The sequence below is a fragment of the Camellia sinensis genome, chromosome 3 (genome assembly GCF_055761805.1).
Source record: "Camellia sinensis isolate YWXY chromosome 3, ASM5576180v1, whole genome shotgun sequence".
NCBI classification, from domain to species: Eukaryota; Viridiplantae; Streptophyta; class Magnoliopsida; order Ericales; family Theaceae; genus Camellia; species Camellia sinensis.
The window spans coordinates 76,573,300-76,596,622 of NC_138963.1; the positions used below are offsets into that span (position 1 = coordinate 76,573,300).

Here is a 23,323-nt window from a genome sequence, read left to right on the forward strand (position 1 = left end):
TATAATATATATATATATATATATATACACATATGCAAGTGAAATAAAACGATAAAAGTGTATAAGGTGATAAATATTATTTGTGGAAACCTAATTAATTTGTTAAATTCTTAACTGGAAAAACTATATGCACAAAAACAAAAATAGGGTGGATATATATGTATGCTATATGACTTATGTTTTTTTATCATTTTATTATGTAAAATGGTGATGAAAAATTGGTGAAATAATGATTTTTTATTAGGGTGATTGACCAATAAAATTTATATTTTGGATTTGTGATCCATATAGTCCCATATCTTGTGATCCATTAGTCTTTTTGGATGTGTAATAACTCATTTGCTCGCCACATTGTAGTGTTACATTTGAAAAGTTATGTTGGAGTATTATATTTGAAAAAAATACATTAAAGAGTTTTTTAGTGTTACGTTGGAGTGTTGGAATGTTACGTTGGAGAAAAGTATACAAAAGAGTTTTTAACTATGTTACGTTAAAGTATTAGAGTCTTATGTTTGCAAAAAATACATTAAAGAATTCTTTTTTAGAGTGTTACGTTTCTATAAAAAAGGAAAAAAAAAAAAAAGGGAAAAAGAAACAAAATTGAATTGTACAGGTAGAAAAGGGAACCAGTTTTGAAAATTGAAATTGAAATTTGCCTTGTGCACAAGAGGCTAATGTAAAATATTTTTTTCTTTGGAAAAAATCAATAAAAAATAATTCAGTGGCATGTATTATTCCAGACTGTGTGGATGACAAGGGCTCTTCTCTTCTCCTCTGTTCTCTTGGTTCTCTCCCTCCTCCTCTTACTCCTTTCTTACTCTGCTCCTCTGTCTTCCGTTTTAATAAACATTCTCTCTCTCTCTCTCTCTCTCTCTCTCTCTCTCTCTCTCTAACACACACAGGGATGCACCCAGGTTGACACTCTCAAGAATATAGGGGAACAAGAAAACCAAACATGCTCTACTGACTCACTCAAAGAACATACCAGTTATCAACTACAATTCAAACTCCAATTTTCAATCTCTCTCTCTCTCTCTCTCTCTCTCTTGCTCTCTCTTATAAAAATGGCAACAACAGGAGGATCGATAGCGATTTCAAGCTTTCCGTCGTCTTCATATTTTAGCAGTCACAAAGCCAAAGCCACCTCCACACTTCCATTGGTAATTCCCCTAAAACTACACATTTCTATATAATATTGGCTTTACTGTAAATAATTTCTTAGTCATTCTTTCTTGTAGTATAGTGCTATGCTAATTGGTGCTTTTTAATCTCATCCACTGCTTTTCCTCCGCAAGACTTCTTTGCTATTTTACATTTTCAAAAAAACAGAGAAATTTTTTTTTTTTTTTTTTTTTTTTAACATAAAGATTGGTTCTGAAATTTGTACAGTAAAAATCACGAATTTCGAAGTTCACATTCGTAAGTTTTTCCCATTTTTTGGGGGACCAGCTTGAACAAAATGTAGACTCTTAACTGTGCTTTTGCAAATCAACTAGAAAGCGAAGTCGATCCAAGTTTGTGGATCCTCATGATACCAATTTTGATGTATTTTCTTTTCCAATCCCTGAAATTGTATTGGCAACAATAGCAAAAACTACCAAAATGGTTAAAATGCTTGATATGTGGTTGTGTTTATGGGTATATTGCATAAACAGATGGTCAGCAAATTAGTCGCTTTGCGCCAAAGAATCACCTGCTCTGCCGTGCAAGAATCATCAACACCTACTGGTATGGCTTTGTTTTTTTATCACTCCAAATGTGTCCAGTTATGAACTCAAAACTCTTAAAAGGCCTCACTTTATAGGTATTTTTGGGTCTTATTGTTGATGACATTTATGATGGTCATGAATTAGTTGCTGCTGCTGAAACAAAGGACACAAAGGAGGTGAAAACAGAGGCTGCCAAAGAAGAAGAAGACGAAGAAAAAGAATCAGCCCCCACAAAACCAAAGGCTCCCGCCAAGGCTCCTGCCAAGCCGCTACCGCAGTTGATGGAGGAGGAAGTGATCCCTTCACTGAAAGCAATTCTTGAAGCTCAAGAAGATATCTCAGAGCTTGAGCTTTCTTTTCAAGACAACAGGGTTAGTCCTCTGCTCCCAATCTTACCAAAACTGTGTCATTAACAACTCCTAGTTTGGCTAATGATACATACTAAGAAACCCCAACAAACAAATCAGAAAAGCTATGAAGCCAGAAAAATCAGTCCAGAAATTTACCAGAGTCTTGTTGGTTGGAGTAGATTCAATTTTCTATAATGGGAACTATTAATCCATCTCAACAATTCAATCCTATTCGTTTACAATTCTCAGAACTTTTGTAAACATAAACATTGACCAAAATGGACACTTAGCATCTATTTGTTTGCAACAATGCTAGAAATTCATGGGTAAATTATATTAACCTCTACAGTTTGGCTTAAATTTCACTGTAATTTCTATTATTTCAAATTGAACAATTTAATTCTACCCTGTCTGATTTCAATTTGGTCCTTCTGTCCAAATTTGTGTTAATTGTTTCTACATGTACCCTTCAAAAAAGTGGTAGGTGTTAAAAAATCATTAATTTTAAACTCTAATTTGAACATTATGACCAAATTGAAACTAAACTTAGGCCCGTTTATTTCACTGGATATAAAATGGAGGATATAATATGATGTGGGATTAATATGATGTGGGATTTAGTCTGGATATATAATGAATAGGATATAGGTATTGGATAGTATATCCCCCAAGTCATGTTTGTTGACTTGATATATAAGATTAGATATATGTTATGCATGTTTGTTTTACAAAATATATTGTGGGATATAACAAGCAATTTCCAAGATTGCCCTCATATAATATTATATTATATTAAATTAAATTAAATAATATCATATTATATTAAATAAAATTATATTATATTAAATTAAATTAAATAATATTATATTATATTATATTAAATTCAAAATTTATATTAAATTCAAAATTTTATATTAAATTATATTATATTAAATTCAAAATTTTATATTAAATTATATTATATTAAATTAAATTCAATAATATTATATTATATTAAATTCAAAATTTGTATTAAATTATATTATATTATATTAAATTAAATTATATTATATTATATTATATTCAATAATATTTATATTCTATTAAATTCAATAATATTAAATTAAATTCAATAATTATATTATATTAAATTCAAAAAAATATATTAAATTATATTATGTTAGATAGACAAAAAGGTAAATTGGACTTTTTATATCATATCCCAACCAAAGGGATATGATATAATGGGGTGGTGGTATTGTATATCCTCCACTTTTGGGGGATATATAATCCCACCGGATATTATATCCTCTTCAAAAAAAAATTACAAACATGAGATATATGGACCACACCGGATATAATATCCAATCCCAATCTTCATATCCCACAATCAAATAGGGCCTTAAAGTGTAGAGATCAAATTATTCAATTTGAAATAATAGAAACTACAATAAAATTTTAGTCAAACTATAGGGGTGAAAACTATAATTTACCCCCAAAAGTCGTTTGGTGTATACTTTTATTTTCAAAAAATTATAAACAGTTAATAAATTTACTAAAGTTCTGTAATATTTTTTTTTGGCTGTCAAAAATGTAGTTCATATGGTTAAAAAATAAATTTTCATCCTTTCATTCCTCTTTCCCACCCTCTCCAACCACCGACCACCACATTTGACCACCCACACCTTCGGCCTACCGTCACCGGGGACATCCGTAGCCCACTGTCAGCAGAGACCTCCTCCACTCACCACCTCTGGCAGCCGGGAACCACCTATGGCCATTACCTCACACCAAATATCACCTCCCATAACTAACCGCCATCTTTAGCCACCGCCTTTTAATTTCAAAACAAATTTTAAAATCACATGTGAATATTGTTCTGTTTTTATTTTTTTTTCAAAAATAAACAAAAACATGTTTAATACAATAAACTATAAATGTTTACCAAACAACACGTGATTGTCGCTCATTTTGTTTGGTGTTTGATCATGTTGAAACAGCTAGAAGGTTACTTTCTAAAGAAGGACTATCCTTACTCGTTTTGGGCCTTCTTCCCTGATGGAGTTCTCACAGGTAAGTTATCTGTTGGCAAACTTGAAACTATGCTCCCTTGGCTACTACCTCATTGCACATAAAAAAATGAGCAAATCTAGTGCATGAGACTCTTGCTAAAGTCGGTCTGGATTTACCCATTGCTCATGTAATTTGTAAATCATAGTTTCTCTCTAACTGTACAGGTCCGAAAGGATTTTCTCTGTCCTCCTACGGGTCTGTAGTGAGCACTGTTGAGCCTTTCCTCGTTGATGAGAAGAAAATCACTGCAAAACATGTTGTGTTCTGGGTTGAGAAGCGTTTAGCAGCACAAGGAATAATTCCTGTGTGGAAAGAAGAATAATCTAATTGTGAAGTTTCCAATTCAATCAAAATGTTGTATGTATCAATTTTTGGTTTCATTGATGATGATGATGATGATGATATAGCATCTTGTTCTTGAAGGTATGCAATTGTTTATATTTATCTAATTGCATTCAACGACGGCATTTGTTATATAGTGAAAGAAAAAATAGGATGACAGAGCCCTGCAATGATCTATCTACTGATCTAATTGGATATCCTGAAACATTGAGCTAATACACTATATTCATTTTTCTATTGATTACCCTAATTCCTGTATGTTTTGCTGCATCTTAAATATGATCATTTTTTTTTTTTTTTGGTTTGTTGGGAAATCTTTGTGCTAGGTTGAAAGCTTTTATATAATCATGAAAGCTGACTTATATATATATATATATATTTGGTTAACAAGAAACCCTAATCATACTTTGTATAATTGGGTACTTGCAAGGCACATGTATTTGGCAAGCCCTGGAATCAAACTAGAAACCTTGCTTTCATGAGGAGCAAGCCTTGCAGGTCAAAAAGGAAACCACAGAGTAGAAATTGAAATGGGAGAAATTTCACCATGCTCTATAAGAATTTCATCCTATAAAATGTAAATAGATGCTAATTTCATTTTCATGATTGCTTGTGTGAAACTGATTGCACAAAAAACCTTTTCTACTTTGCTATCAAATTAAAGGACAAAGCATCTCCAATGAACTGTTCAAATTTGTATGTGAAAGTGTATTATATTACAAAAAAAAATGATAAAAGTGGAGCCTGATTTTGTGTGTAAAGTGGCCCTTTTTTCTTTTCTTTCTTTTTAAAAAAGTTTAGAGAGTAAGGCCTTGTTTGGAAACAGGCTAATTTAGTAACTTTTTAGTTATTTAGCTAAAATATGACTGAAAAAAACTAATATTTTTGGGATGACTTTTTAACTTTTTACGAAAAGATGTGCAAAAAGTAGAGAGAAAAGAGAATCTTTGACTTTTTGATATTGGTTGTTAGCTTTTTGACTAATTTAGTAACTTTTTGACTTTTTGACAAAAAAGTTCGGTTGCCAAACGAGGCCTAAGTACCCTAATGTAGTTAAAGTGTGTTAAAATGTGTTATATAAGAGTCTCGTCCACTTAAATGTGTATTTATAAAAGGGCAGATTGAGTAGTAGAAATACAAGGGCAGATTGATTGCAATGTACACAATGTCACGACAAATGCAAAACATGTACTACACACTTTGGTCATCACAACTAGTTTGGTTCATTCAATAAGCACAAGTTGCAAAATATGTGAAACTTGGTAAAATGGGCCGACTTACATTCACTCAAAGGCAACAGGGGACCAAGTGCAGACTGCCAAACTCGAGACAAAGATCAAAAGAAGTCTAGGAAGCTGAAAATCATCTGAACCAGAGTTCACAAGGTCAACAGTTCAATCACTCGATAAGAATCAGCATATCCTATCTTTATAATTTCTTCCATCACAGCATTAGCAAATCTTCAGACAAGTGCCTACCCAAAAAATCTTAGACAAGTGGTTGTGTCTTAGACCCGTGTGTTTTGGCAACTCTTGTAATCTGTTCTTCGAAAATATCAAAAGAGATGCTAATAACCAAACACAGCCATCACTCACATTACTCAGTAAAATGCATCAACAATTTTAACCCAACTCACCACATAAAGTACATACCTTCATACACGAATACTACTGCATTCACATACAAGATGAATAGCCAGTTTATGATATTAAGCAAGCAACGTATGGATAAAACAACCATCGTAGACGATCAAAATCTTTCAGTGTAAGCCAAGATAATCTAAATAGATTCTCTATAATGGGACCTAATCTACCCATTCAATTGTAATCAAGACGTACACACACAACATATTGATACAACTTTGTGTTCCTTCTATGCATGTGCCAAGCGCAAAACCATACTTTTTTTGCCTAATAAACTAGAAATTGCCTAATTAGTAGAATACTTCAAGGTTTGATGAACACATACAATAAACCGCCTTGCTCATACAGTCCAAAGTATTCAGAAAGTCCAAGCCAAACAAAAGCTTCAAGTTGTGATTTCGATCTTAGGTGTCAGAGCTGGCATTTGCATCACCTATTGCACGCCGAAGTTCACTGAAGAAATCCATCTGCAAACCAGAAGGTCTGGCGCTGACTGCAGGAGGCTTCTGTCCGGTTGAGTTTTCAGAATTTATTTTCTGAAAAATTTTCAAAAGCTAATTTGGCTGGAAAAAAAAAAAAGAAACTCAATATTTTCATATGGTTTTCTCTTTTTTAGAAAAGAAATAATTTTTAAAAATTCAAAAATAACTTCTTGGGTGTTTATTGTTCCCCCGCCCTGATGCATCACTCCCTGAATACATAACAGGTCTTTCTGAAATAAAAAGAAAAACAAAAATAAGAACCAATGTTTGCGAAAACATCAAACATAGCTAAGGCAAAATTCTTTATTTGAATACAAATATCCAAGAATAATGAAAACAAAGCAAAGCATATGGCAAATCCTAAACAATCTAAACATTAGTCTAATCAAAGGCAGACGACAAAGCTTTATTTAACCAACACAATTACCTTGTACTTGATTAGCAAGAAAAGATATATATATATATATATACTTTTTGGGGGTCAGCCTAAGTTTCCCCCAGCTTGTTAAGTAATTGTGGCTGATGGTTTCATATTCCATGCTACCCCTTGCCTTTGTGCAACATAAGGCTTTCTCATTCACCCAAAAAAGAACCAATGTTAAAAAGTTTTATTACAGAAAGAAATACAACTACTTTTTGAGAATAGGGATCAATGAGTGATAAAAGAAATGAAAATAGGAAAAAACAAATCTTAATAACACCTTCGAACAATCTTGTGAATTTCCATTTTTGACAGGATAAATGATTGAACTCAACATGCGTTGCCCCCAATACAGATAAACGCAAATTGATATGGTTAATGAAAACAGAAGAAAGAGGAAGAAATGACCAGCTGCAGAGGTTGGAAAGAGTGAAGAAAAAAAGAAAAAGAAAGGGGGAGCAGAGAATCACCATGAGAAGAGAGGGATGTAATAAGGGTGTATTTGACAATTGGCGTTTTTAGCCAAAAGGTCATACAAAGAGTCAAAGTTCCTTCCCATTCTCTCTACTTTTGTACATGTTTTTTTTTTTGTAAAAAGTCAAAAAGTCATTCCCAAACACTTCAGTTTTTTCCACCTCATATTTTAGTAAAAAAGCCACTTCCCAAACCAACCCAAGTCACTACCAATAAAATTCAATTTTTGTCACCCCATGTAGCTCCTTGTTTCAATTCTTTTGAAGTCGATGGATCCTTTTCCTCCTTTTCCTCGTTCGAGAATCTCCTCCTTTCTGCCACTCCATCTCGATGAGTAACTAAGACCATTTTAGTCATGTTTTCATGTTCCAATTGAACATTTTCCCTGGTGGATCATAAAAAACCATGGCTTGGCAGTCATTGATGATTTCCTTCAGTACCTTGTAATTGAAATGTGTTGTGTACAGCATACCACTCTAATCTGAGTTGTTGATACATTGCCTACAAGCATACCACAAGGGCTTAAGAAATGCTATGTATACAGTTTATTCTACTACATCTTCAGGATCCAAGCTAGACATTCTGAAATTGAGTGCATTATTTATAAGCAAGCTCAATAGATTAAACTAGTTGCTGAAATGTTATGAAATACCCGGTTGTATGATAAGAAGTAAAATTTCACTAACTGCAAATTGACTATTTGATCAGAGCACTGACGAACAAGATGAAAATGTCAGCCAGAAGATTAACCCAAGATCAAGAGCTTGCTGTTGAAATCATAGAGACTCCACAGAGTTCCAATAGATCCAAATTAAACCAGACCAAGTAGTGGTATGAATATATCATGCTTGAGAGGATGCAGGGTATGCATATGCATACGTACATGTACACGAATAAATGAAAATAAATAACCAAGATAACAATAGGGCATGATGAGATTTGGTCTTATAGAATCCAAATATGAGGCCAAGTTCAGAAACAATTAACTCCATCCATAGACCAAATCTCACCACTTTTAGTCAGAAACAAAAGTTTAACTTTGAAGTGATTTGTCCTTTTCCAAGCTCGTTTAAACCCTAGAAAGTCACTCATTCTGGACAAACGAAATTGAAACAAAACTAGTAGCTTTTAAGTCTAGAAGAAGAGGATATTAAACTTAAATTTGAAAAAACAATAATAAAAATAAAAATGAATTTAGAATCAATTGTAAACAGTTACTAATCAGCTGCTGTTGATGAAGAGAATGTCCCTGAAGTCATCGGCATCAAGGAGATAGCGAAATACATACAACATATACATTCCTGCAAAAAGAAAGGCCATCTCTTCGATGATTGTACCAATTTCTCAAAGAAATTGAGGCAAAAAAGTATACGAAACCCTAGCTCTCCGATTCTTCTGCTGCAAATTTGTCGAAGCAAAAAGGTAGAAAAAAATTTGGACCATTTCTCGATTTGTGCGTGTCATCCTTGCGCAGGGGCCATGCTAATCTTCTCTGTATCGTTCCAATTTTATCGGATGTCCCCGAAGGGACAACGTCTTCTCTTTTCTTCTTTCTTATAAACTCCATGTCTATAACGTCGAAGTTTCGATGTGGGACTGGGACGACATCAATCAGACTAGGGGTGGGCGCGGGTCGGTTGCGGCCACGAAACCTCCAATCCGCCATCCGTCCGCCAGCTTGGCGGATTGAAGAAAATCAATCCGCATCCGTCCGCCAATCCGGCGGATGTGGATTGAGCGGATTGGCGGTTTGGCGGGTGGATGCGAATCGGTTTGGCGGTTTAAAATTTTATAAATTTTCAACATAATTCAACTTGTGCACTTCCTTAAAAAAAAAAAAGAAAAAAAAAAGTATTACAGTCAATGACTTAAAAAAGTATTACAATCACTGTATGCCTTATCCAAAGAAAGAAAGTTTGAAACTTTAGAATATCACGATCACTGTATGTTTCATCCACATATTACAATTACAGCATGATTCATCCCTATAAAGTATTACAATCTGTGATTCTTAAAATATAATAACAATTCAAACCATCAAAACCATAAACAGAGCAGTAGTAGAGATTGAATGTCTCTATATTGTTACATCTACATATGTTTTTGAAAACAAAAACCAACCAGCATATATCATATTTTTTATTTATTATTTTTAGAGTTAGATTTAAAAACTAAAAAATATAGATGAATAATATGTTTATTTTTTTCAATTCAAAAATATATTCAAGTTGAAAACTTTTTTTCAACAAAATATTTAAACTCTTTTTCAATTGAAAACACAAACATAATATTTAAACAAATTGAAAATACAAAGTCTTATAAATTACTACAGGTGCTCGCGATTTGGCGGTTCGGTTGCGGCCAAAAAATCTCAAATCCGCCATCCGTCCGCCAAATTGGCGGATTGGAGAAAATCAATCCGCAACCGTCCGCTCATCATCACGCATCCGTCCAAAATGTGGCGGATCGGTTCGGTTCGGTCGGTTTTGGCGGATCGGTATATCCGCTGCTCACCCCTAAATCAGACTGACTTTATGGTGGTGTCTGCTTCCATCTTCGTGAATTCCAACAGACACATCTCGGGCTCCATCGAATCGTAGCCATCACCTGTATGTATACTTTTTCTCTCTCTCTCTCTGTATGTATGTATATAGGTGTGGTGTTTGTCTATTGATTCTTCATTGGTCGAATTGAATCTGCCCTCCACAGATTAGAAATTAACGCTATGTTTGGATTGGTTGTTTTGGAGAGAAAAATAAAAGAAACGAAGAGATATTTTTTTAATTGTTTGAATAATTTAAGTTGAGAGAGGTGGAGAGAAATAGAGAGAAACATATTTCTCTTATAACTCTCATTTCTATTCTTCTCAAAAGTGATGAGATTGAAAGAGAAAAGAATCAATAGATTCTTATATTTTCATAATACTAATTTTGTCCCTATAAAAATAAAAGAAATAAAATGATTGAAAATATAAAAAAGTTATTTTGATAATATAATATAATATAACATAAAATAATTTATTTTCTTTTCTCTTAGGAAATCTAACCAAACAAGAATGAGAGAAATTACAATCGTTTTTTTTTTCTTTTATTTCTTACTTATCTAAACAAGAACGAGAGAAATCGCAATTATTTCTTTTTTTTTTTATTTTCTTTTATAACTTAAATAATCATTTTTTTTTTATTTTCTCTCACTGGTTCCCAAACATAGTGTAAGAGAATTCTATTATAGCCACTTCATGTCTATGTCATGCTTTTTTTTTTTTTTTAGTTATGATATTATTCTAAGATATTTGGTTATGACTTTCTTATGTTTGGTTATGATTTTTCTTTTTTTTTTAAGTTATGACTTATAAAGTATGAAATTATATAATTCTCTTCTATAATTATACGGTGCATATAATACACACCCTTTGAGGGGTATGTAGTTATCTTCTTCCTTAATTACTCTTTCTATTATTAGGTTTTTTTTTTTTTTTTTTTTTTTTTTTTTTTGTTTGGTGGCCAAATCTTCTCTCCAGTCCAAATCAGATTGGAAGGGACTGTTGGGCCTCCGTGGCCTCATTTTTGAAATGTTCAATATGTAGGGTTCATCGAGCATTTTATCTCTAAAAAAAATAACATTGATCAGATATCAATTACTACTTGATCATATCACATTTCTATCAACGATAAGTATGACTTCTAAAATAAATTATTTTTACAAATGTGATCTAATCAAGTGATTATCGATCTATCCAATCAACATGATTTTTTGTAGGATTGGAATACTCAACGAACTTTACATATTGAATGACTCGAAAATGAGGGCTCTATGGTGGGGCTACAGTGGCCCAATAGCATCCTTCAATTAGGATATACAATTGGAGAGGAGCCTCCTTTTTTTGTTTGGATGGTAAGAAAAGAAAGGAAAGCAAACAAAGATGGCCCAACAGCATCCTTCAATTAGGATACCCAATTGGAGAGGAGCCTCCATTTTTTGTTTGGATGGTAAGAAAAGAAAGGAAAGCAAACAAAGATGTTGGACGGCTTAGAAAATAAAAGGTGATATAGGGATATAGATTATATATATACTAGCGGTCCACACATTTAATGTGTGTGTAACTTGAAAAAACTAACATTATAAACATAATGGGGGTGTTTGGGAAGAGTAGGTTGAGGCTATTATAGCCTCAAAATAAAAATAAGCCAAAAAGTCTACTTTTCAACCCTTTCTATTAAAAAAAAAAAAAAAAAAGAAAAGCTAGAGGACAAGCAGCAGCCTACACTGTCAGTGTAGGTACTGTGCCACGGACAGCTATGTGTCGGCTGTTAAATTATAATTTTGCCCCTTTAGTTAATTTTGAAAAATAAAAAGTTAGGGGCAAATTTGTCATTTTAACTTTAAACATCATTTTAACACATTTTTCAATACAACAACTCAAATAAAAATTCATCTCATCTTCCCAAACACAAAAATTAAAATAGCCTATTAAAATAGCCAAATAGTCAAAAAACCTAAAAAATAGTCACTTCCCAAACGAAGCCAATAATAAAGACATATGCCCATATAGCATGTGTTGTTCAAATGATAAGAATTTTCATTATTAAACCCAGAGTCATCCGTTCAAGTCTTATTTGTCTCTTTGTATGATTTTTACAAAAAACTCCAATAGGAGTATTTTGGGAAAACAAAAATATGAGACAAATAGTGTCAATACCACCATAGGAGTAATTCTATATTAACACACCTATTTATTTCTGTGTACACACTTAATAGAACATAATTTCAATGACAAATTAACAGTTGACCCATGCAATGTACGTACTATTTTTTTATATATAAATATTTGATAGTACAATGTGTTATAAAAGAATAATTTTAATTTAAAATTAAAATTAAAATTAAAATTCAAGAATGGTTTTAATTATTTATTTTGATAATATTGGCACTATCATTCTATAAAATTGTTACATAAATACTTATATATATTAATTTTAGTTAAATTATTTATGTATTTTGATAATTTTAGTTATATCATTTTGTAAAAGTGTAATTATCATATAATAATTTTGAATGATATATATTAAATTATAAAATAGTAAAATAAATATTCATTGTGATATTAAAAATAGTAGTTAAATTAGAAGAAGAATTAGTATTATAAAATTAAGGGATTTTTATTAATAAATCACATTTAGGAGTGTTCTAACACAAGAAGTTCGTGAAAGAAATTTATAACATAGTTAGTCCCATATGTTTATACTTTTAATTCATAAGTTTTTTTTTTTTTAACAAAGAATATAAATGTTTCCTTTTTTACTATCCTTCTATTTTGGCAATTACTATGATTTACACTTTTGATTGTGATTCAGTTTCACTCTCATTGTGGTGTTGTTTCGTTGTGCTAGGGTTTTGTTAGTTTTGGAGGAAGATGATGAATCAAGACTACATTAGTATTGTTCGTTTATGCTCTGTTTCTTACATAATTTAGGGAGAGAACGAGTAGATAATTTCGTCTCAAGGTTAGTATAATTTTATTTAGGGATGCATGTTCATTAATGTTTGGATTTATATAAAAGATTGTATACTTTGTTTTTTGCTTTCAACTTCATTTTCTAGAATAGATGGAGATGCAAGTTTATTTTGTTGAATAAGGTTATAGTTTTTGTCTGCGTTCATATAAAACTCTGTTTTTAAATGTTGTGAATATTCACTTTGTGTGAACAATGTAAATGTTTACATATTGTTAATTATATCATTATGGGCAGATGTTTGCATATTATTTATTGCCATTATATTTGGTGGTGTGAATTTGAACTTATCTAATCTATAATTATGTGTAATGATGGCAATAAAATTTTCAATTTAGGATTAGCAGTGCAAAATATGGACATAGCTATATTTTGACATATCATTGGTTATTTCATGTTTGTGGTATTATGGGATTATAATGTAGGTGTTCACTTCCTTGTTTTTGTGTTTTTGCAGTAGGTGGATACCTTCATGTATCAATGTAATGCTTATTAGGTTGGTATTTCAGTGAATGTGAATGTTTACATTCACTGATGTTATTATTATTGTGGATTATCATATTTCAATGTTTTGTATTTTATGATGTGAACTTCAATATTAGAAACATGTAATGGTTGCATGCAATGTAGAGCAATAATTGCATGGTTATTGCATAAGGTCAATGTTTACATATCACTGATTATTGTATGAGTTTTGCATGATTATTACATGATGTTGTAATAACCCTCACCACTGATTACCGTTAAACATTGATTACCGATAACTGAACTGATCATGACTGATAATCGAACTGAATGAAATATTGAACTAACTGACCGAATTTGGAAACTGAATTGATTGAGTATATGTTAGTTAATTGCATCCTATCTGTTTGACCGTATGAATATCTGTTCATGCTTATATGTATAAACTGCTAATTGAAGGCCTTATCGGCGGCCGAATCAGAAACCGATTAGTGTTCTATGATCGTCAGAATTAATGTGATTTTATGGTATAATTATCTGAAAACTGATTAGGTATGATTAAATTAGATTAAAATGAGTTAATTGCAGAGCTTGCCATAATTACCAACTTGCCACTAAGTGGGCCACTCACACACACACACACATGAGCCTTGTATACACTCCACGTATTGATTAAACCCACATTTCTTCTCACATTTTGAGCCTCAACCGACCCTAGAGAGAGAGAGACTTGAGGAGTTGGTTTTCATCTTGAATTGCTTGGAATTGCTTGAGGATTGAAGTGTTGATTGCTACTTTGAGCTCCTAGACCTTAAGCACAAGACTAAGGTAGGACATCCATCTCCTTGTTGTTGTCTTAGAACTCATTCTTGCACAATTCATGCTTCAATTGTAGAGCAAGGCCACGTTTTGGTGCATACATGTTGTTATAGAGTGTAATTCATGCATGCATGTTGGAATTAATGAGTTTGGAGTTGAATTCATGGTAATTGGTGCATGCATGTTCATGTTTATGTTAAATCCATGATTTCACCATGTTTTGAAAAGAATTGGCTCCTTAGAGCATCAAGTTGGAGCTTTGAATTGATTTGAATTCATGCATGTTTGCATGTTCTTCATGTTCTTGAAAATGGTTTGAAATTGAGTTTGAATTAAACACCCTTGGGCTTTGATTTCTCAAATTGAGCTTTAAAACATGTTGTGCTATGTGTTTATAAATGTTTTCCAGAAAATGAGCCCAAGAGGATCGGTTTTGATGCATTTTAGCTTGAGTTTGAGCTTGGAGGTGCAATATGGAATTCCCAGATTTCGCACTCCCGCTCGAGCGGGGAACTTGGCGCTCGAGCGGAGAATCCGAGCATCCAGTATCTCTGCACTGTTTTACAGTACGCTCGAGCGGATGATTGGGCGCTCGAGCAGAATCATGTCTCACGCTCGAGCGGGAGTCGAGCGGAGATTTCACCCATCCAGTACTTTTACAGTACGCTCGAGCGGGAAAGTTTACGCTCGAGCGTGTACCTTTGTTGCATGACCGCTCGAGCGGGGAAACCTGCGCTCGAGCGGGACTCTGTTTTTCTGAAAATGCTTTTAAATGTACATCTTTGCATCCTCATCCCATTCTAGGCATTCTTAGGCCTAGTTTAAGACATCTTAATGAGGATATCGATGTAGAACACACCGAAGCAAATTAGGGATTAAGTCATGTTATTTTTCCCAACTGTGTAGTTTAGTGTGTTCAACCTGTTAACTGTGTAGGGTTGGCGACTGGAGAGACACACTCTAGCATACCGTAGCCCAAACTCTGTGAGTAACAATTGTGTAAAGATATGTTCAACTGATATCTTTTGAATACTGAACTGAACTGTTTACTGAACTGGTATTACTGAATGAATGTATGTCCTTTATTTCTGAACTGTACTGTGGCATCCTTAGCACCTACTGTTTACTGTTACTGTTATTGTTACAGAGATCTCTGTCGGTTCCCTCGTGGAGCCACTACTGTTTACCGACTGATGGCCATCATTACTGTTCGGTCTTTTATGACCTACCGTTACTGCTATGCTAATGGATGTACCACATATGACTGTTTACTGTACTGAACAACTGAAATACTGATTGAATTGAACTGTTTTCATTACTGTAAGGACATTCATTCTAAACCCCTTTACGCATTATGTTATTCACTGGGCTTTAGCTCACTGTTTATATATATATGTAGGTGCTCAGCCACCAGATCGGAGCTAGGAGCGTGGGTTAGACTCCAGTTTTGTCAAGCCAACCTTTGTGCCTCACTGCGAGGTTCCGAGCCTATCTGCTAAGGCTTAGGGGTGTTTTAAGAATTCCCCCTTCTGTACTGTTTCACGGTTTTGTATAGACTGACTGTTCACTGTACCGCTATCTAGGGTTGTGTCCCTAGTTTGAATGAATGTAAATATTGTGCATACTGTTCTGTTCTGTACTGTTTATGTATGAATGCATGAAAAATCTTTTGGCATACTGACTGTCACAGCTCATTGGACATTGTTTAATTACTGTATTGGCTTCCGCCAGGCCCTGTACTCTGTTTTACTGTATTACTGTTCTGCAGGCCTTCGGTAATCTCAGATTACTGGCCGGTTACGGTGCTAAACCCATAGGGCCGGGTTTGGGTCGTGACAGAGTGGTATCAGAGCGATACTTAACCACGAGTTATACCGCACACACGTGTCCAAATGAGCTATAGGGTGTCCTAGAAAAGTGATTAGGGCATTTCATGAACTTGAAAAGTGTGTGGTTATGTTATGACTGAATACATGCTAATGTGGTAAACTGATAAACAAATGACTGCTTATGTTTGAAACTGTTATAACTGTTTATAGTGAAAATGGACAATGCAAATGAACCTGAGTCCTCATCTACTGAGGCAAGAATGGAAAGAATGGAAAGAATGATGGAACTAATAACTGCTAGACTTGAACAACAGAACCAACAGCCTCCTCCTCCTCCGGTACAGCCGAAACCTAATGTGAATGATGGGGATATAATTGCTTTAGCCCAGAAGTTCAGCAAAATGAAACCGCCATCCTTTCAGGGAGGCCTCGAACCATTAAAGGCTGAAGCTTGGGTGCTTGAAACAGAAAAGCTATTTGAAGTGTTTCCGTGTTCGGAAGCGAACAAGGTACTATTAGCCACCTTTACATTGCAAGAAGAAGCTAGAAGGTGGTGGATGTTGATCCGTGATGAAACTATCGTTTTGACTTGGGCTCAGTTCAAGGAGTCCTTCTTTGAAAAGTACTTCCCACAGTGTGTCAGGGATAGGAAAGTGACTGAATTTGAACAACTGAAACAGGGCACCACATCTGTTGCCGAATATGAAACGAAATTCACCGAGCTTGCTAGATATGCACCGCATATGGTGGATACGGAATATAAGAAGGCCAGAAAATTTGAAGGCGGCCTTAATGTTGCAATTCTTGACCGAATAAATGTTTTGAAACTACCGACTTTTGTGGGTGTTCTCGATCGAGCCTTGATGGCTGAATCAAACATTGAAGCACTGAAAACAGAAACACCAACAACTGAATGGCGTGGTAAAAGACCGGGTTTTAAATTCAAGAAAGGCAAGCACAACCCGTTGAACAAAAAGCAAAACACAGGGTCAATGACTACTTCTAGTCAAGGAAACCGTACAATACCGCCCTGTTCTGAATGTGGGAAAAATCATAAGGGAGTTTGTTACAAACTATCTGGAGCTTGTTACAGGTGTGGCAAGGTGGCCCACATGGTTAAAGATTGTCCTTCTGCTCCTCAGGGTAACAGCAAAGCTGCAGCCAGCGGCGCAGCATCAAACGCTCCACCAAAATCGAACCCTAAAGCTACCGGGAAAGAGCCTGTGAGGCAAGGCCGAGTGTTCGCACTAGTACCGGGAGATGTACAGAATACCGAGACCGTTGTGTCAGGTATCCTCTCTATCTGTACGCAAAATGCATATGTATTGATTGATTCGGGGTCTACACATTCTTATGTATCGCATGCTTTTTCGCGTAAATTGAATAGACCCTTGGAACCCATGAACTATCTGTTAGCCGTATCATCACCCGTAGGGGGATCCATGACATGTGCTTATATGTATCCTGCTTGTGAAATTATTGTTGAAGATGCACATCTGTTTATTGATTTACTGCCATTGAACATAGACCATTTTGATGTTATATTGGGAATGGACTGGTTAACAAAATATCATGCCACCATTGACTGTATAACGAAACAAGTAGTTTTCCGTCCACCTGGTCTACCTGAATTTGTGTTTAATGGGGTTGGAGTAGTACCTCCCCCGTATCTGATTTCATCTGTGAAAGCTGTTAAACTGATTAGAAAGGGATGTAAAGGATATCTGTGTTCTGTATTGACTGTGTCTACTGATGATAGTGTTAAGACTGATGTGAATTGTATCCCTATAGTCAGGGAATTCCCAGATGTTTTTCCAGACAATTTGCCAGGGGATCTGATTGACAGGGAGATTGAATTTACCGTTGATGTGATTCCCGGAACACAGCCGGTTTCTAAAGCTCCGTACCGAATGGCCCCAACTGAACTGAAAGAATTGAAAGTACAACTGCAGGAACTGCTGGATAAGAAGTTTATCAGGCCCAGTACTTCACCATGGGGTGCACCAGTTTTGTTTGTAAAGAAGAAAGATGGCTCACTGAGACTGTGCATTGACTACCGCGAATTGAACAAGGTAACTGTGAAAAACAAATACCCATTGCCACGTATTGATGATTTATTTGATCAGTTACAGGGTGCACAAGTGTTTTCCAAGATTGATCTCAGATCGGGATACCATCAGCTGAAGGTTAGACCGGAAGACATTGATAAAACCGCGTTTAGAACGAGGTATGGACATTACGAATTTTTAGTTATGCCTTTTGGAGTCACGAATGCACCAGCTGCTTTTATGGACCTCATGAACAGAATTTTCAAACCGTACCTCGATGACTTTATTGTTGTATTTATTGATGACATATTGATTTACTCCAAAAGTATAGAAGAACATGAACATCATCTGAGACTTGCCCTACAAACCTTAAGAGAACAAAAACTGTATGCTAAACTGTCTAAATGTGAATTTTGGCTTGACCATGTTATGTTTTTGGGGCATGTTGTTAGCAAAGATGGAATTTCTGTTGATCCGCAGAAAATTGAAGCTGTAGTGAGCTGGCCTAGACCAACAAATGTGACTGAAGTCCGAAGCTTTTTGGGATTGGCCGGATATTACAGAAGATTTGTCAAGGATTTCTCCAAGATTGCCCTACCAATGACTCAGTTAACTCAGAAGGGGACATCATTTGACTGGACTGACCAAAGGGAATCAGCATTCCAAGAGTTGAAAACTCGATTAGTGACTGCACCAGTTTTAACTTTACCATCAGGTACGGATGGTTATACTGTCTTTAGTGATGCTTCTCATAAGGGTTTGGGATGTGTTTTAATGCAGAATAGGAGAGTAATTGCCTATGCTTCCCGTCAACTGAAACCGCATGAAAAGAACTACCCGACCCATGATCTGGAACTTGCTGCAGTAGTATTTGCACTGAAAATCTGGCGTCACTATCTATACGGGGTGACATGTGAAGTATACACCGACCACAAGAGTTTGAAATATTTCTTCACACAGAAAGAACTGAATATGAGACAGCGGAGATGGCTAGAACTGATTAAAGACTATGACCTACAGATTTTGTATCATCCGGGAAAAGCCAATATCGTTGCCGATGCATTGAGCCGGAAATCGATTGGAAACTTAGCATGTTTGCTTACAGGACAGAAAGAGTTGCTTTGTGACCTTGAAAAATCTGAAATTGAACTTGTTTTGAGAGAACAAGGTGGAACCTTAGCTGCTATTTCTGCTCAACCGGCACTGATTGAAGAAATTAAAGAAAAACAGCAACTGGATGACTTTTTGAAAAAGATCATCGAAGAAAGAGACTCTAAACCGAAACCGGGATTCAAATTTGAGAACAATGTACTGAAATTTCAAGAAAGACTGTGTGTACCAAATGATATTGAACTGAAAAGAAGAGTTCTGCAAGAAGGCCACAATTCGAAATTGTCTATCCATCCGGGGAATACGAAAATGTACCAAGATCTGAAACAGAATTTCTGGTGGCCGGGAATGAAGAAAGAAATTGCTGATTTTGTATCCAAATGTCTTCATTGCCAACAGGTCAAAGCTGAACATCAGCGACCTGCCGGATTATTGCAACCCCTACCCATACCAGAGTGGAAATGGGAGCATATCACGATGGATTTCATTGTGGGATTACCTCGCTCCAGAAAAGGTATGGATTCAATTTGGGTTATTGTTGATAGATTAACCAAATCTGCTCACTTCTTACCTGTCAAGACAATCTATAATGCGGACAAATTGGCTGTTATTTATATTGATGAGATTGTAAGACTGCATGGAGTGCCCGTGTCTATTGTTTCTGACAGGGATTCGAAGTTTACATCGAGGTTTTGGCAAAGCCTACAGACTGCACTGGGTACTGAACTGAGACTGAGTAGTGCCTATCATCCTCAGACAGATGGACAGTCAGAAAGGACCATCCAAACTCTGGAGGATTTACTGAGAATGTGTGTCCTTGATTTTCAGGGAAACTGGGAGAGTCATTTGCCCTTAGCTGAATTCGCCTACAATAATAGCTACCATTCGAGTATTGGTATGGCGCCCTTTGAGGCATTGTATGGCAGAAAATGTAGATCTCCGATTTGCTGGGCAGAAGTTGGAGATGGGCCTTTGCTTGGGCCCGAGATTGTTTATGAAACCACTGAGAAAGTGAAACTAATACGGCAAAGACTGAAAACTGCACAGAGTAGACAGAAAAGTTATGCAGATGTCAGAAGGCGAGACAGAGAGTATGAAGTGGGTGATCACGTGTTTGTGAAAGTGACACCAATGAAAGGCCAGACTCGTTTTGGAGTCAAAGGCAAGTTAGCGCCGAGGTATGTCGGACCGTATGAGATTATCGAGAAAATCAATCCGGTGGCGTATCAAGTTGCGCTCCCTCCTGAAATGGAGCATATGCATAACGTCTTCCACATTTCTATGTTAAGAGACTACCTTCGGGATCCCTTCCATGTAATTGAGCCTACTCGGGTAGTGTTGAGTGATGACTACACTTACGAGGAACGGCCTATACAGATTGTTAACAGACGGATCAAGAAACTGAGGAACAAAGAGATCCCGCTAGTGAAAGTTGACTGGCAGAACCATGGTGGTGTGTATGCCACTTGGGAAAGGGAAGATGACATGGCCAGAAGATATCCTGAACTGTTTCCACTGAATCCTGTTTTCTTCCAGAATGAAGGTAACTCGAGTTTAGAGGACTAAACTCTTTATAAGGAGGGGAGACTGTAATAACCCTCACCACTGATTACCGTTAAACATTGATTACCGATAACTGAACTGATCATGACTGATAATCGAACTGAATGAAATATTGAACTAACTGACCGAATTTGGAAACTGAATTGATTGAGTATATGTTAGTTAATTGCATCCTATCTGTTTGACCGTATGAATATCTGTTCATGCTTATATGTATAAACTGCTAATTGAAGGCCTTATCGGCGGCCGAATCAGAAACCGATTAGTGTTCTATGATCGTCAGAATTAATGTGATTTTATGGTATAATTATCTGAAAACTGATTAGGTATGATTAAATTAGATTAAAATGAGTTAATTGCAGAGCTTGCCATAATTACCAACTTGCCACTAAGTGGGCCACTCACACACACACACACACATGAGCCTTGTATACACTCCACGTATTGATTAAACCCACATTTCTTCTCACATTTTGAGCCTCAACCGACCCTAGAGAGAGAGAGACTTGAGGAGTTGGTTTTCATCTTGAATTGCTTGGAATTGCTTGAGGATTGAAGTGTTGATTGCTACTTTGAGCTCCTAGACCTTAAGCACAAGACTAAGGTAGGACATCCATCTCCTTGTTGTTGTCTTAGAACTCATTCTTGCACAATTCATGCTTCAATTGTAGAGCAAGGCCATGTTTTGGTGCATACATGTTGTTATAGAGTGTAATTCATGCATGCATGTTGGAATTAATGAGTTTGGAGTTGAATTCATGGTAATTGGTGCATGCATGTTCATGTTTATGTTAAATCCATGATTTCACCATGTTTTGAAAAGAATTGGCTCCTTAGAGCATCAAGTTGGAGCTTTGAATTGATTTGAATTCATGCATGTTTGCATGTTCTTCATGTTCTTGAAAATGGTTTGAAATTGAGTTTGAATTAAACACCCTTGGGCTTTGATTTCTCAAATTGAGCTTTAAAACATGTTGTGCTATGTGTTTATAAATGTTTTCCAGAAAATGAGCCCAAGAGGATCGGTTTTGATGCATTTTAGCTTGAGTTTGAGCTTGGAGGTGCAATCTGGAATTCCCAGATTTCGCACTCCCGCTCGAGCGGGGAACTTGGCGCTCGAGCGGAGAATCCGAGCATCCAGTATCTCTGCACTGTTTTACAGTACGCTCGAGCGGATGATTGGGCGCTCGAGCAGAATCATGTCTCACGCTCGAGCGGGAGTCGAGCGGAGATTTCACCCATCCAGTACTTTTACAGTACGCTCGAGCGGGAAAGTTTACGCTCGAGCGTGTACCTTTGTTGCATGACCGCTCGAGCGGGGAAACCTGCGCTCGAGCGGGACTCTGTTTTTCTGAAAATGCTTTTAAATGTACATCTTTGCATCCTCATCCCATTCTAGGCATTCTTAGGCCTAGTTTAAGACATCTTAATGAGGATATCGATGTAGAACACACCGAAGCAAATTAGGGATTAAGTCATGTTATTTTTCCCAACTGTGTAGCTTAGTGTGTTCAACCTGTTAACTGTGTAGGGTTGGCGACTGGAGAGACACACTCTAGCATACCGTAGCCCAAACTCTGTGAGTAACAATTGTGTAAAGATATGTTCAACTGATATCTTTTGAATACTGAACTGAACTGTTTACTGAACTGGTATTACTGAATGAATGTATGTCCTTTATTTCTGAACTGTACTGTGGCATCCTTAGCACCTACTGTTTACTGTTACTGTTATTGTTACAGAGATCTCTGTCGGTTCCCTCGTGGAGCCACTACTGTTTACCGACTGATGGCCATCATTACTGTTCGGTCTTTTATTTCCTACCGTTACTGCTATGCTAATGGATGTACCACATATGACTGTTTACTGTACTGAACAACTGAAATACTGATTGAATTGAACTGTTTTCATTACTGTAAGGACATTCATTCTAAACCCCTTTACGCATTATGTTATTCACTGGGCTTTAGCTCACTGTTTATATATATATGTAGGTGCTCAGCCACCAGATCGGAGCTAGGAGCGTGGGTTAGACTCCAGTTTTGTCAAGCCAACCTTTGTGCCTCACTGCGAGGTTCCGAGCCTATCTGCTAAGGCTTAGGGGTGTTTTAAGAATTCCCCCTTCTGTACTGTTTCACGGTTTTGTATAGACTGACTGTTCACTGTACCGCTATCTAGGGTTGTGTCCCTAGTTTGAATGAATGTAAATATTGTGCATACTGTTCTGTTCTGTACTGTTTATGTATGAATGCATGAAAAATCTTTTGGCATACTGACTGTCACAGCTCATTGGACATTGTTTAATTACTGTATTGGCTTCCGCCAGGCCCTGTACTCTGTTTTACTGTATTACTGTTCTGCAGGCCTTCGGTAATCTCAGATTACTGGCCGGTTACGGTGCTAAACCCATAGGGCCGGGTTTGGGTCGTGACAGATGTGAATATTCATATTGTAAGGAGTCATTGTTTGTTGTGAATTATTACATTGTAATGTGTTGCAATTG

The 23,323-nt window shown here is 35.9% G+C and overlaps 1 protein-coding gene, 1 long non-coding RNA gene and 1 other non-coding gene across 3 annotated transcripts; 1 reads left to right on the top strand and 2 right to left on the bottom strand.

Annotated features, from left to right (window-relative positions):
* The first annotated feature begins 545 nt into the window (after positions 1 to 545).
* On the top strand, positions 546 to 4,711 carry LOC114318796 (uncharacterized). Its single transcript, XM_028265757.2, has 5 exons — positions 546 to 1,160; positions 1,656 to 1,728; positions 1,854 to 2,080; positions 4,039 to 4,111; positions 4,276 to 4,711. Exons 1-5 carry the CDS (start codon positions 1,065 to 1,067, stop codon positions 4,431 to 4,433), a joined length of 627 nt encoding a protein of 208 aa, XP_028121558.2. The 5' UTR covers positions 546 to 1,064; the 3' UTR covers positions 4,434 to 4,711.
* A 3,869-nt stretch (positions 4,712 to 8,580) lies between these two features.
* LOC145822620 (uncharacterized) lies at positions 8,581 to 10,121 on the bottom strand. Its single transcript, XR_014364170.1, has 2 exons — positions 10,005 to 10,121; positions 8,581 to 9,089 (listed from the first exon to the last, which is right to left on the bottom strand). It is a non-coding gene; the product is annotated as an uncharacterized LOC145822620 (long non-coding RNA).
* LOC114318829 (U6 spliceosomal RNA) lies at positions 8,902 to 9,004 on the bottom strand. The gene has a single exon (XR_003649115.1). It is a non-coding gene; the product is annotated as a U6 spliceosomal RNA (small nuclear RNA).
* Positions 10,122 to 23,323: the final 13,202 nt, after the last annotated feature.

What these genes read in the sequence shown, in the direction of transcription:
- LOC114318796 (XM_028265757.2), top strand. Translation starts at nt 1,065, where the DNA reads ATGGCAACAACAGGAGGATCGATAGCGATTTCAAGCTTTCCGTCGTCT. An exon ending in AGAATCATCAACACCTACTG is followed by an intron (nt 1,729 to 1,853) that starts GTATGGCTTTGT and finishes GTCATGAATTAG; the next exon opens with TTGCTGCTGCTGAAACAAAG. An exon ending in TTTCTTTTCAAGACAACAGG is followed by an intron (nt 2,081 to 4,038) that starts GTTAGTCCTCTG and finishes ATGTTGAAACAG; the next exon opens with CTAGAAGGTTACTTTCTAAA.